Source organism: Porites lutea, chromosome 7 (genome assembly GCF_958299795.1).
Source record: "Porites lutea chromosome 7, jaPorLute2.1, whole genome shotgun sequence".
NCBI lineage: Eukaryota > Metazoa > Cnidaria > Anthozoa > Scleractinia > Poritidae > Porites > Porites lutea.
This window is the reverse complement of record NC_133207.1, coordinates 31,334,480-31,347,180: the sequence shown is the minus strand read 5'-3', so window position 1 is coordinate 31,347,180 and position 12,701 is coordinate 31,334,480. Positions and strand designations below refer to the sequence as shown.

Genomic DNA, 12,701 nt, shown 5'->3' with positions numbered 1-12,701 from the left:
TGAATCAATAATTAGATACCCTAAATTAATTTGATATTGCTGATTGATAATTATACCTCTTAACCTTATTACTAATACTTAGCTTACTCTTGTCATATAGGTATACTTAAATAACTCTGAATTTTGTTTGTAAATGGGTAGCCTGAATGTAATAAGCCCCTTGGCTTTCTATCCGGGCTGCCCTGCCACTTTTAGTGGTAATCTGATCAATAAACAAATAATAATAAGAAAAAAAAATTTTGTTAGCCCAAATCAGTTGGCCTCAAATACTGATTAGCCCTTTGCCGTATTGCCAGCTTTGCATTCAGTTTTGTTTTAGACTATATCCTTGCGTGAATTTGAAATGCAAAAAGGCGAAACTTTCACCATATTTTTAAAAACGCAATGAAGCTAAATGTGCTAAATCAGTTGCTAACTTACAGTCAGTTGCAGATCGGTTCTGCTCTGAAAGTTGAAATTTCAAGCTGAAGAATCATGGTGTCAAGGAAAAACTGCTCGCCGCTAGATACTGTGATGCCCCTGCAAGGACATTTGAGCTGTGCGTGTTCTTTATAAGACCACAGTTCGATTTCCTTTGTACATGAAAAGTTCGATTTGAGTCAGGCAGCCTTTACACTTGATGCCTGGGCACGGTGCCCGAGTACGGTCCTAGCTGGGCACTAATGTGAACACTCTTTTTTCAAGCATACCCACGATAGAAGAATTCGTCTTAGCCTGCGTTGCAGCCGGCCCACGCACTCGTCTAAACCAAACGCTCTTTTCAGAAGGTTTAGAGCGTCTGCGACGCAGGCAATATTCGTCTAGGCCCTTATCGATTGTGCTAGCATAATTTTTCGCATAATTCGTCATTACGAGCACAATTTTCATATTTTCAGAAAAAAGCATTGCTAGCATAATTTGCACTTGTCACAGTTGCAGCAGTTAAGTGTCATTTATTGATCATGCAACCAATGGTTTTGGCCCGAGATCACTGTTACAGGCGAATTTAAGTGACAAAATCAATTTTTTGTCTGCTGATTGTCACATTCATGGGACCTAAGCCCCACAGGAAGTGACCGAGGATTCCTTCTACAGAACTATATATTATTTAAATACTGATAAATGCATTTTCTAGCTAAAAAGTCATTTCTTTTTTGCCCATTTCTCCATTTATTAGTATGCATTATGTAATTTAATAAATTTGTTTCTTTAAATTTCACTGTTAAAGGTTTTTGCTAAAAATGTTTTTACTAGTACTAGTAAAGTTTTTTGGAATACTTTGCAAACATCTGATGACCCGGTGCACTGACTAGCCCGGTTTCTCAAGATAACGACCGCGTGCTGGTCGTTAATTGTCTGAATTGTCAGACAGTTTTGTTGTTTCAGTAGGTCACCTTTTTACATTTATCTATCACTGCATATACTTTGCAAGACAGTGATAGCCAGAATATTTATAATGGATTATGCACTTCGCCAAGTTTCTAGATGTAAATAGGTTAAACGAGTTTGCCATTGTTTGTTGCCGTTGTTTGCCATTGTTTGTTGTTTGTTGTTGTAATTTCTGTATTGTATTGTTAAAATGAGCATAATTGGGAAAAACGAGCATCATTTTGAAAAAAAATCGAGCAATGCTAGTAGGATAATACGCTACTTTTAACAGCACAAAATGGCCTAAATAATAAGGGCCTAAATTCGGGAACGGTGCCGCTGCCTGAGTGAGTACAAAGGTCTCGTCCTTGTATTCGGGCACAAAAGTAGGCCCCGGGTCCCTGTGTGTACGCAATTTTTGTAAGATCCGAGCAGTCCACTGCTTTGTTCTCGAAGCTAAGCTCAGCTTCCATAATGGCGTCTAGGTGAAATGGAGTAACGATGTACACAGTCACATATCGGGTGCTCAAAGTGTGAGTACACAGTCGCGTATCGGGTACTCAAAGTGTGAACACAACAACATTTTGTGACGGTACCCAGGTACTGGTTCCCGAGCACCAAGTGTGGACAGCCCCTTAGACTAAGAGCGCATTCCAAACGTCACAACTAACCGACCGAACGGGTCATTTCGAAACTGAAATAGGCTTTTTCAAGAGTTATTCTCTCTTGGCTTTTTTAAAACATGAATTCATGTAAATTATTTAAGAATTTACTGATCTGGCTAGACAATTTTGAAGGCCAAATGGTCTAGCCGGCCGGTTCTGATGAATTGCGTTCGTGAAAAAAAGGGGAAAGGGAACGAAAAAAATTTTTTTCTAGCTTTCACTATCCAGTGGATAAGTAAGTATTAGAGAACTGAAACCAATTTTTTTATACAAGGTTCGACAAAAGAGAGAAATATAAACGCTGGTTAAGTTTTCGTGGTACTGTTGTAGAGAGGAAAAGCTTTACCTCACGTTGTCATGGTAACATAATCTGGATCTCAACAAACAGTGGTCCTGCAAATATGGCAGAAAAAATTCTGTATATATACATGCATGACTTTTTAGTGCATAATTGCCCTGAACTAAAGCGGCAGCCCGGGCGGAAGCCCATACTTTTATTTCATCGTTCGACATTGAAGATCGACGTTTTTGACCTACGCACGACAACCGGAAGTGGACTTTTTGCACTCTTCGATCTTCGGCCGTGATTTTGAACAAATTCTTGGGCAAGTCGTCTCTTTGGAGTAAAGACTCTTTGCAGTACAAATTTGATTGTGTCAAGGTATATTCGTAAACGAAAAGGCTCATTTCCGGTTAACTTGCTCAAAAACATCGCTGCTTTTACTGCGCTTTTCAAAAACACGCGAACTCTCAGGTTCAAAGGCCAACTCACGTTTGCGTATTTCGCTGCCGTCAATCATCTTAGTGGACCTCTTAGGAAACAGTGATCTGTGATTGGTGGATTTCGATTAGCTTTTTTACAGACCCCCCTCTTCTCAGGAAAAATCGGAGAAGGGACCCCTTCTCAGATTTTTCCTAAGGGGAGGGGGGGTCTGTACACAGGCTAGATTTCGATCCGTTTTGTGTGTTTCCGTGTTTCATCCTTCGTTTTTTAACTTTAGAGTTCGCGTGTTTTGACAGGGGACGCCACATCCGAAATCCCCGAGGACGACTGGGAACGAGGCTGTGCGTGTTTGTGAAAAGCACAGTAAACTTTAAACTCCCCCAGAAATTTTGCTACCATGGTAACGTGGCCACATACTTTTTCTTTCTGAACAGCACAGTAAATCCCCCCAGGAACGCTCCTGTTTTCCTCAAATTTGCACCAGTAGAACTCCAATAATTTTTCCTGACCCTAAATTTTCCAACCTCTCCCCACCCTGCTTCTTTAATGCGGACTTTTTCTTCATTCCCAGGGCTTCGCGCTGCATATATCAGCTGCTTCCCATGTGGTTCCGTTTAGTGTTTGCCCCGCTCTTCAGAGCGCGGCGAACGAGTTAAGAGTGATCTCTTAAATATATGCTTCATTGACATGGCTGGTTATCAGGAAAACTTTGTAAGTGTTGTCGATGAGGATTTCCAATGTTGTATTTGTAATTTTCCTCTGCGAGAACCCTTACAAACGAGATGTGGACACCGATTCTGTCGCGAGTGCCTCGAAGATGCATCAACAAGGTTTGAAAATTAATTTAAGCTTATTACGCATTTAACATTCGACTCTGAATATCAAGCTCTTTTGTTTCTTTCATTTCTTGAATGTGTATTTCTTCAGTGTTCTTGGTACTAAAAATTCAAAACGGAGAGAGTGAAATATATTTTCTCATTAATATTAATCTGAGATATTTTTCACTTTTCAAAGCGGGTGTCACTCGGGTGTCTGTGAACTTTGTCTGGGTACCGAGTTGGGTAAGCAGGAGCTTTATAGCGTCCATACACCCACATACTAGTATATTTTTTAATACGCCTGTGCGTACTCATGTACTTCTAAACTCTGATTTTTTTTTTTTCGAAAAAATAATTTTTTATCATTAAATCAGGATGACTGATACATTTTTCGCACAGCATTGGTGTGTTTGTGTTAGTATTTCCCTAATCATAACTATAACATAATTGTCAAATCTGATTGGCTCTCAACTGCCCTGATTTCAGCCTTAATAGGACAGTACGCGTCATGCCTAAGTAATTGGACAGTACGCGCGATCACGCGCGCGCTTAAATGGCTTTTTTTTTCACTGCTAGCAAAACAAAATTTCGAATTTCTTGTGTTTTGGTTTAAAAAAATAGCCTATTGTATCACAAATTTTGTTAAAGTTATGATTAATTAGTAACAGAACTTCGTGTCGTCCAATTCAGTCTGTACTCATACTCGTGATTAAACAAATCGGACTCCCGCTACGCGGTCGTCCGATTTTGTTAATCACTCGTATGATTACAGCCCGAATTGGACTCCACTCAGTCCTGTTACCATTACATATCCTTTTATTATTCCATAATTCTGACGGCGTCGCGTCACTGTCCTTTTTTTTCCCTGTAAACACGGTACCTTACTGACAACGCTAGAGATAGGGAAAATAAACAACAAACTACTGCATTTTCCTGCATTTTAGTTCACTGAAAATGTCCTGCAGAAAAAAATATATGTATATATTTTTAAAATGTTCTGAGGGAGCTGGGAGCATGCCCCTAGACCCCCCTAGGTTGGGCCACCTTTTGTTCTACAAGTTTTCTCCTTATGTGCATATAAGGTATTACACTATCGGCCCATTCTTCCCTCGTTCCCCCCCCCCCCCCCCCCGTTTTTCCAGTGTACAATTTAACTCGCTTCCTTGTAACCTACCATCTAACCGCCATGCTCTACGATCTGAACACCTGGGACAGGCTACCCAAAGATCCAAAGAATGATTTCTATAAAGGTGTAAGTTACAAATACATCATATGAGTACAACTTTCTTTAGCACCCTAGCTTTTGCCCCTACTGAATGGAATCATACACTATATCATTGTCTGATTTTCAGAGTGATAACAAATCACTTGGGTAATTGTCCAGACACTGAAGATGCACAATATTTTCCTTGCCCTATGGACAGTGTGAAGTTAGACCATAACAAAGTGAGTATCTGACTGTCATCATTACCTGTTTCCTTAGCTAAACATTTAGGCATCCACATAGCATGACGCTTAATAGCTAAATTATATTTGTTTGATTTGTACATGCTGGCTTACAGTGTTTTTGGATCCAGTGGCAGGACTATTATAGTAGCTGTACTGTTTTATTGTTAGTACTATTTTGTTCTGACAGGGTTCTTTATGTTTTTTTGACTGGTTGTGGGAGGCCAGTCTGATGATTAAACTGGCAGAACTCAGAGTTCTGCCCCTCTGAGTTTAGCCACCCATACAGATGTTCTTAGTGGTCATCATTCATTCCTTGCCTATAAACATATAAGTGGCTGCTCAGTTTAGCAGACAGTCATTTGAGGGAAAGAAACTAATTGTGATGAAACCCTAAAAACATCTGCCTAGGTCGGGCTACTCTGAGTTCTGCTTTGTGTTATTGTTATTACACATAGCACTTTGATTACATATAGGGTGCTTTGAGGGGTAAGAAGGGTATGAGGTATCTTGTGGAATTTTTTTGGGAGGGAGGGTGGGTATTAATAACTGACAGAATTTGTTTAGAAATACTATAATAAATGCTTTCAAGGTCTCAATTCAGGCCACTGAATCTACTGTTATGGATGTAAATTTAAACATTAACTAGGCCTGCATTAGAGCCCAGTTTCTAAGGGATGTGCCCCAAAAGTGGCAATTTTTGACACCTGTTGATCTTGTGTGAAAATGTCTTTAAAATATTAATCTCTTCTGGACCCAAAATGTTTTTGGTGAGTCCTGGAGCTTTGTAAGAACCCAAGCTTTGTCCCATAATAAAACCTCTTTGGTTCCCAAAAGGAACAGCTTTCTGTAATACTTGAAAGACAAAACGTTTTTGAAAAAGATAATTGTACTGTAAAGGAAGGTAATAATAAAAAAATATGCTTTTTTTTTCTTAACTAACATTACTCTTGGTAGGATGTTTTTCCTGACAAGGCTACCGAAAGAAAAATTCTGTCATTCATCATTCAATGTCCAAACCATGGCTGTGAGTGGACAGGTGCACTTGGAGAAAAAGATGTAATTATAAAATAACTAATAATAAAACAATACATGACATAATTCATAGAAACATTGTTATACTTAATAAAAATGTGTATTTCACACCTATGCTTACTAACATTTACATACTGTGCAGGAATGTCAGTTACCCATTGACAATACTTATCAAATTTTGTTTTTAAATCACAAAATCTTAACCCAGTCCTCTCTCTTTTAATAGTTTTTAGTCACTCTACAGTTTGTAAGTAAAGCAAATCAATTATTTTTTACGCAAATTTCTAAAGGCCACACTTAATAAGTCTTATATTTTAATACTTAATGTCAAGATAGTTCTTGCCAGGATGTAATTATCAAATATTATGTCATTTTTTGAGATTGTTATAACTTTCTATTAATTAGACACCCAGGCATGCCAGCTAAGCCTGCATGACAAAAACTCAAAAGGAGTGGAAAAGTGATTAACTGGGCAAGCAGTGTTCCTTCATAGCTGATTTTCCCCTTCCACATTTATGTTGTGTGCCTGTTCAGCAGGCTTTTATCAGTTTATTTTCTGTAGGAGTTTTTTTGTCTCAACAGAATCACATGGAGTCATGCTTGCTACTGATAGTTTCTTGCACTAATAATAACTGCACTGAAAGCATGATAAGAAAAGACCTGGACAAGCATGTAACAATAGGCTGTCGGTGGAGATTGGTGCAGTGTTCCTACTGCGATGAGCCACACCCTAAATGTCAGGGAGAGGTAAATAATAATATCATTTTACTATAGCTTTCCTTCAAACCTACAGCACCTTGCCAGCAGAAGCCTTTATAAAGCTTGTTTGATTTTGGCATACTTGGGAAGATTCTGCATGAATGGAGAAAGATCTTCATTGAGCATGTACGGTAGGTAGGTTCCTGGGGCGACTTGGGATATATTTTTTAACCCAGACCTAATAGGAGGGGTTTCAAAATGTTTTGAAGTAGGCGGCCAACTCTGGAAAAGTAGGTGGCTGTCAGACAATCAAGGGGCCAGAGGGCCCTTGAAGCTAGGGGGTTCAAGAGTAGCCAGTGATCATGACGTGCAAATCAAGTAGACGGCGGAACTCTGGTGGTTGCCATCTTGTTTTGAAACCACTGTAATAGCTGCCCGCTTGCTACAGGAGGCCTGGTTGTAACCATTGGTTTGTCAATAAATGGATGCTACACTCAAAAAAACTAGTTTGAAGAGAGAGAACAAGATTGGTCCAGTAGTTTGGGCTGCAGCGATCCCAAAGGTTTGATGTGATTCAGGCAGAGACACCTTTTCTCCTCCTCACTCAGGAAGATCAAAGGGGCTCTGCAAGCAGGGTGACACTACAGTAATTTCAATTCAATCATCCTGCTTTATTCTCCCCTGCCCCCTTCCAACAATGACATTTGCTATCATTTTATGCAAAATGATACTCAGTTGCATGCACTGACTTTTGCAGTCATTATTATTTATGGGTCTCAACTTTAATGGAGGAAAACACATTAACCCATATAGGATGTCTAATACTCACCAAGGGTCCAAGACTCAAGTGGTATGTGTCATTAAGTTGTGCGATTGGTTCAAGTGGTGAAAGTGATACGTTAGAGTGAAATAAAGTAAAGTACAGTACTTGGTGGCATCTCATTAGACAAGTGCAGAGAGGGGGTCCTGTCAAGTGGTGTGACTTGTATGAGTCATACAACTGGTGAAATAGCATCTTATTAGCAACACTTAAGAATTTGTTTGTATGTCAGTGGAACCACTTGACAAGGCCTCCCTCACGAAAACTTTGCTCACAAATTTTAACTGTCTCTAATGAGATGCAAGTTCACCAATTATCTTTCAAATGAGATGCAGTTTAACTATGTGATACCTCATATTAGCACACTGAAATATCACCCATTCACTGCTAGTACCAATCACGTGAATTCAAAGGCTTATCTCACCACTTTACCACTCATGCAAGTTGACTTTCACCAGAAGGTTATATGCTTCTGCTTATACATTACTTGAACTAGTGACGAGTGATTGGACTACCCTCAAACTTTACTTCAAAAATGTATAAATCTTTGGTTTTACATCCCAAAAATCTATTTCAGGAACACATTGATGTGTGTAAGAAGTACCCTGCACAATGTCCTGCTGCCTGTGGAGTGGAAGTTCCTCGGGAAAAGGTTCGCCTTTTTGTATGTTCCCCTATTACACCAATTTATCTTGTTTTCAAGAATCACACACAGAATGTAAAGTTGAACTCAGGTTGCACTTCTCTAATCTCTCTGATTACTCGAAAGTCGCTTAGGACCTCCAAAACGTCAATCATAAGTTGTCTTATGATACTGTATCTTGCAACTATGCCAAGTCTTTAATTTTACTCTTTCTAACACTCCTCTTTTTGGTATTATTCTAGATTCTGGAACACACAGAAAGCGACTGCCCGCTGATCACTGTTTCTTGTCCTTTTACTGTAATGGGCTGTGACGTAAAGGTAGTTTATTGTGTGATTATAAAAACTGCATCCTTTTTATAAACGTATAACAAATAGTGTTTTGCATAATTTATGTACATTAAAGTCTAAAAAGAACCTAGTCATAACTTTTTTATTCAATCAAACGCATTTTGTGGGTCAGTGTTAAATCGATCAAAGATCGATTTTACGTTCGATTATGCTGTGCGCCTGTTCCTTTAGCCCCTCCCCCCCCCCCCCCCCCCCTTCAAATTCTGTTCTTCAGTAAGAGAAAAAGCACGAGTCTGCCACTATCGAAAATCTCATTACAATTTTTAGGCCGCGGCCAAAATATTCAGAAGAGTGCTGGAACCTCTCCCTTGTCATAAAAACATACCGTAAAATTCCGAAAATAAGCCCCGGGACTTATATTTTTCAAAGGCCCTTTTTGAGGGGCTTATATTCGGAGGGGATTATCTATGGAGGGAAATTTGCGTTTCAAAATCGATTGGGCTAGCCCTATAGTTGGAAGGAAATTTACCGTTTTTGCTTCGAGGGCAATTTCCAAGTGCAAGCCCCCGGGGTGCTTATATTTGGAGGGGCGATTTAACGGAGGGCTTTTTGCGTTACAAGTTTGGGGGGCTTATATTTGGAGGAGCTTATTTTCGGAATTTTACTGTATATTTAGTCGCATTTTGCAAGAAGAAGAAAAAAATCTGTGATGGCTACTGAATGAAACCAAATGAACCCAAAAACAAATTCGGCGCCTCAACGGGATCCGAACCCACGCCCATTGCGTTTGCGCTGCAGTGCACCCACACATTGTGATCAGGCTGATTTGTCATGGACAATCGGAAGTGATCGAGGAGTAACGTAGAAAAGCAAAAATTGCCCAGATTCCAAAATCTGGGTTCCCACTCTTGGGTATCTATTTAGTGGATAGCGCAGTTGGTTTCCATAACACCTTTTCGCTGGATAGTGCTTTTATAAGGTAGATAGTGCTACCTACCTTTTGAACAACCGAGGACTGTTCGTCGTAGGTACATTGTTTGTCAGTACTGTTTAAAATTTGTAATCTTTGCAGATCCTGAGGAATCAGATTGAATCACATCTTCAATCATCCTCCAGCCGTCACCTTGAACTTGCTTGTGTCAAGTTACATAACACTCAGGAAGAGTTTAGAGAGAAGACCAAAGAACTTGGAGAAAAAATGGACTCGCTTTGTAGACTACACGATGGAAGGATTTCTAGCTTAGAAAAACAGCTGAAGGAATTCAAGAAAGTGAATGATTTCCTTGTTAATAAGGTGGCTGCTCAAGCGAAGCAAATATCAGCATTGTATCTCAAACCACCACAATTGTCTTGGCGGATAAATGACATTGAAAACATTCTAAGTCAAGCGCGCGAGAAAAAGAGCACAGTATTGGAGAGCTCGCTTTTCTATTCAGCAAATCACGGCTACAAATTGAAATTGTATGTTTATCCCAACGGAGATATTACCAACAAAAATAATTGGCTCTCGGTATTTCTAGTTATAATGGAAGGTGAATATGATGCGTTATTGCCTTGGCCTTTCCATCAAAGGATAGCTTTCATCCTTGTCGACCAGCAAGAAGGATCAGACGGAAAAAAGAATATCGTGATGGAATTAACTACTGATCCCACTCTCTCGAGTTGCGCAAAGCCTGCAGCAGGAAAAGTGGTTAAGCCTAATATTGGGTTTGCCAGATTTGTGACGCACAAAAACCTCAAGACCCGGGGATATATTGTGAACGATTCTTTGCTGCTTCAAGTCGAGGTACATCCACCAAATTAATAGAACCCTATCAGTACCAACCCACCTCACCCTGGCCTATCAGCTTAAGTGGATCACGGAACTGTTAACGAGCACTGAGGTGAATTTAAAAATGATTTATTTTACAGTTATTTTCTTACAAACAGAAACTATTGCAATTTTGCTGTTATATTGTTTCTTAGTCATATACAATAAAGAACTTGTTGTGTTCTATGGTTTCTTTCTTTCATTGGAAGCTAAGGTGGACTGCTCACAGTCCTGTTTTCCGTATTTTTTCCCATTGACAAAGGAACGAAAGAGGCGTCTTTTCCCTGGTATTTAGATGGCGGTAAGACCCCTGTTCATTTCTGATATAGTTTCCATCAAATATTTTTGCCCAAAATTGTGGAAACAGTTGCGAATGTGTTCAATCCTGGACATAAGTGGATTGCTTGGTATGATCCTCCATTTAAATCTCCGCTACTTGTAGGGTTAGTCCATTTATATCCCCTCCTATGCTTTTTGTCACTTCATTTCTACCTGAATGCGATCAATGGGTCATCGTATCGCAATAAGCCCCAAGTTGAATTTCAGTTTTGGGAAGGTTTCGAACTGATCAAGAGGTATAGAGAATTAGAAACTTTGGGGCCAACCTGAAAATAGCCTGCCCAGCAAGCGTTTCCAATGGAGTAAACTTTCTCCGCGAACTCGCGCGGAAACGCTTGTTACGCAGGGTAACTCACAGAGAGGGTTTATTAATAAAGCTTTCAATCAGGATATGAGCTTTACAGCCTCTGAGTAGGCTCGCCCTCTCGGATCTTTTCGCTTGGCCTCGGGAATCTAACGCTGAGCGAGCTTATGTGTGAACAGGAACTTCACTTCAGACTAAGACATTTGACCGCTCACTGTTAAACTGTGAAAACAAAACTCATAAATGGAGCAAATTATCTTTCTGGCAGACAACAACCGGTGACGAAATATCTTGTTCAAAGAAAAATTTTACTTCTATTCTCTCTGACTGCAGTATTTAAAAAAACTGACAGACACAAGGTTTGCTCTTTATGTTATTCAAAAAAAAAACATCACAAAAACGCGGTACTAGAACAGTGGCCAAACTATTTTAGACCCTGCAAAACAAAACTTATAATTTGTCGACCAAATTTCGTTACACTTTTCAAACTATTCCAAGCAATCAAGTTCCAGCAAAGTAATCGTCACCTCGCCGCATCATTTTCTACTCGTTACGCATAGGCGTCTCCTAATAGCAACATCGTCCAAGGCCTTTCTTTAAAAGGGCCAGGAAATGGAGATTTCCTGGAATTAACAAGGTTGGCCGACAACGTATGGATCGGTCGCAGCAATCACTTTGGTTTTCGCTTCAAAACATTCCATTGAAAACCACTCTACCGCTTTCCTTATCGGCCCCGAGCAGTGGTCCAAACTTTTTTAGCTACAACTACATGTAAATAGTAGTAGTGTCTTGCTACTGCCGTGCCGATCTCGATTCGAAAATTATAATTCTTGAAATGTTCAATGTTCGCTAACTTAACAAGCTGATTTGCGAGCTTTACCAGAGGATACTATATTACATGTAAAATGTACTGAGAAAAAATTTTCATTTCGTCAATAAGATGAACGTGAAACAAAAGCAGTAAACGACTTGAATGTCACTGAACAACATAAGTTGCTAATCTGCAGAACTACACTGCACTTTAAGAAATAGTGTGTCATCTACAATGTAACGCCTGCTTCGAAGTTGTGCGTGAGAAATAAAGCGAGAAAATCCCCAACCATCGTTAGAATTTTTCCCCGGCCGAGCAAAACAAGCATTTGCAGGATCTGGGGTAAACATCAAAACATAATTGTTTGCATGCAATTCATTTTCTTGCTGATCAATAAGTGTAAATGTCACTGTTTTCCTAAAAGGCCAAGGTAATAGGGCATCAAATTTCCCTTTCAGTAGACTTATATAAACTGACGAATGAGTGTTCATCCCGTCACTTTGCCCAATGGGGTTTATAAATACAAATAACTTGTATCCTACGGGTCCGGTAAAAAATGGGGGGCTATCTACACCAGTGTTTATTCCTTTCTTTGCTGATTTAAGCAGCCCGTTAAATCCACTGATGTTCCATACAAAAGGGGGTGATTCCTCCTTTAATTTCAAAACTTCCCGGTTAAGAACACTTAAATCTTTTGTTAACTGTTGTTGAGAATTCCACTTTTCTTCGACTTTCTTTTCCAGGGCATCAATTTTAGCTTCAAGTCTTTTGGTTACTTCTTGGAACTCTTCGTTGTTTCTATTTAGCTTCACACAAGCAAGGTGAAAATGAAGTTTGGCGGCAGACTCCAAATGGAAATCAACCTTGTCTCTTTGCACCTTAATTCAGAAACATAAAAATACACTGTAATAAAATAATTTTTCCTCACTGTTGTGGTGGAAGTACAAATG

General features: G+C 39.5%; 1 protein-coding gene across 2 annotated transcripts; it reads left to right on the top strand.

The window, feature by feature from the left end:
- The first annotated feature begins 3,367 nt into the window (after window positions 1-3,367).
- LOC140943712 (TNF receptor-associated factor 5-like) lies at window positions 3,368-12,603 on the top strand. Of its 2 annotated transcripts, XM_073392825.1 has the most exons (8): window positions 3,368-3,566; window positions 4,907-5,000; window positions 5,958-6,059; window positions 6,618-6,782; window positions 8,132-8,206; window positions 8,440-8,517; window positions 9,560-9,948; window positions 12,495-12,603. In XM_073392825.1, the coding sequence occupies exons 1-8, from the start codon at window positions 3,424-3,426 to the stop codon at window positions 12,574-12,576; spliced, it is 1,128 nt and encodes a 375-aa protein (XP_073248926.1). In that variant the 5' UTR covers window positions 3,368-3,423; the 3' UTR covers window positions 12,577-12,603. The 2 variants fall into 2 exon arrangements, with proteins under 2 accessions (XP_073248926.1, XP_073248925.1); XM_073392824.1 differs by lacking the exon at window positions 12,495-12,603 and having other exon boundaries at window positions 9,560-10,481.
- Window positions 12,604-12,701: the final 98 nt, after the last annotated feature.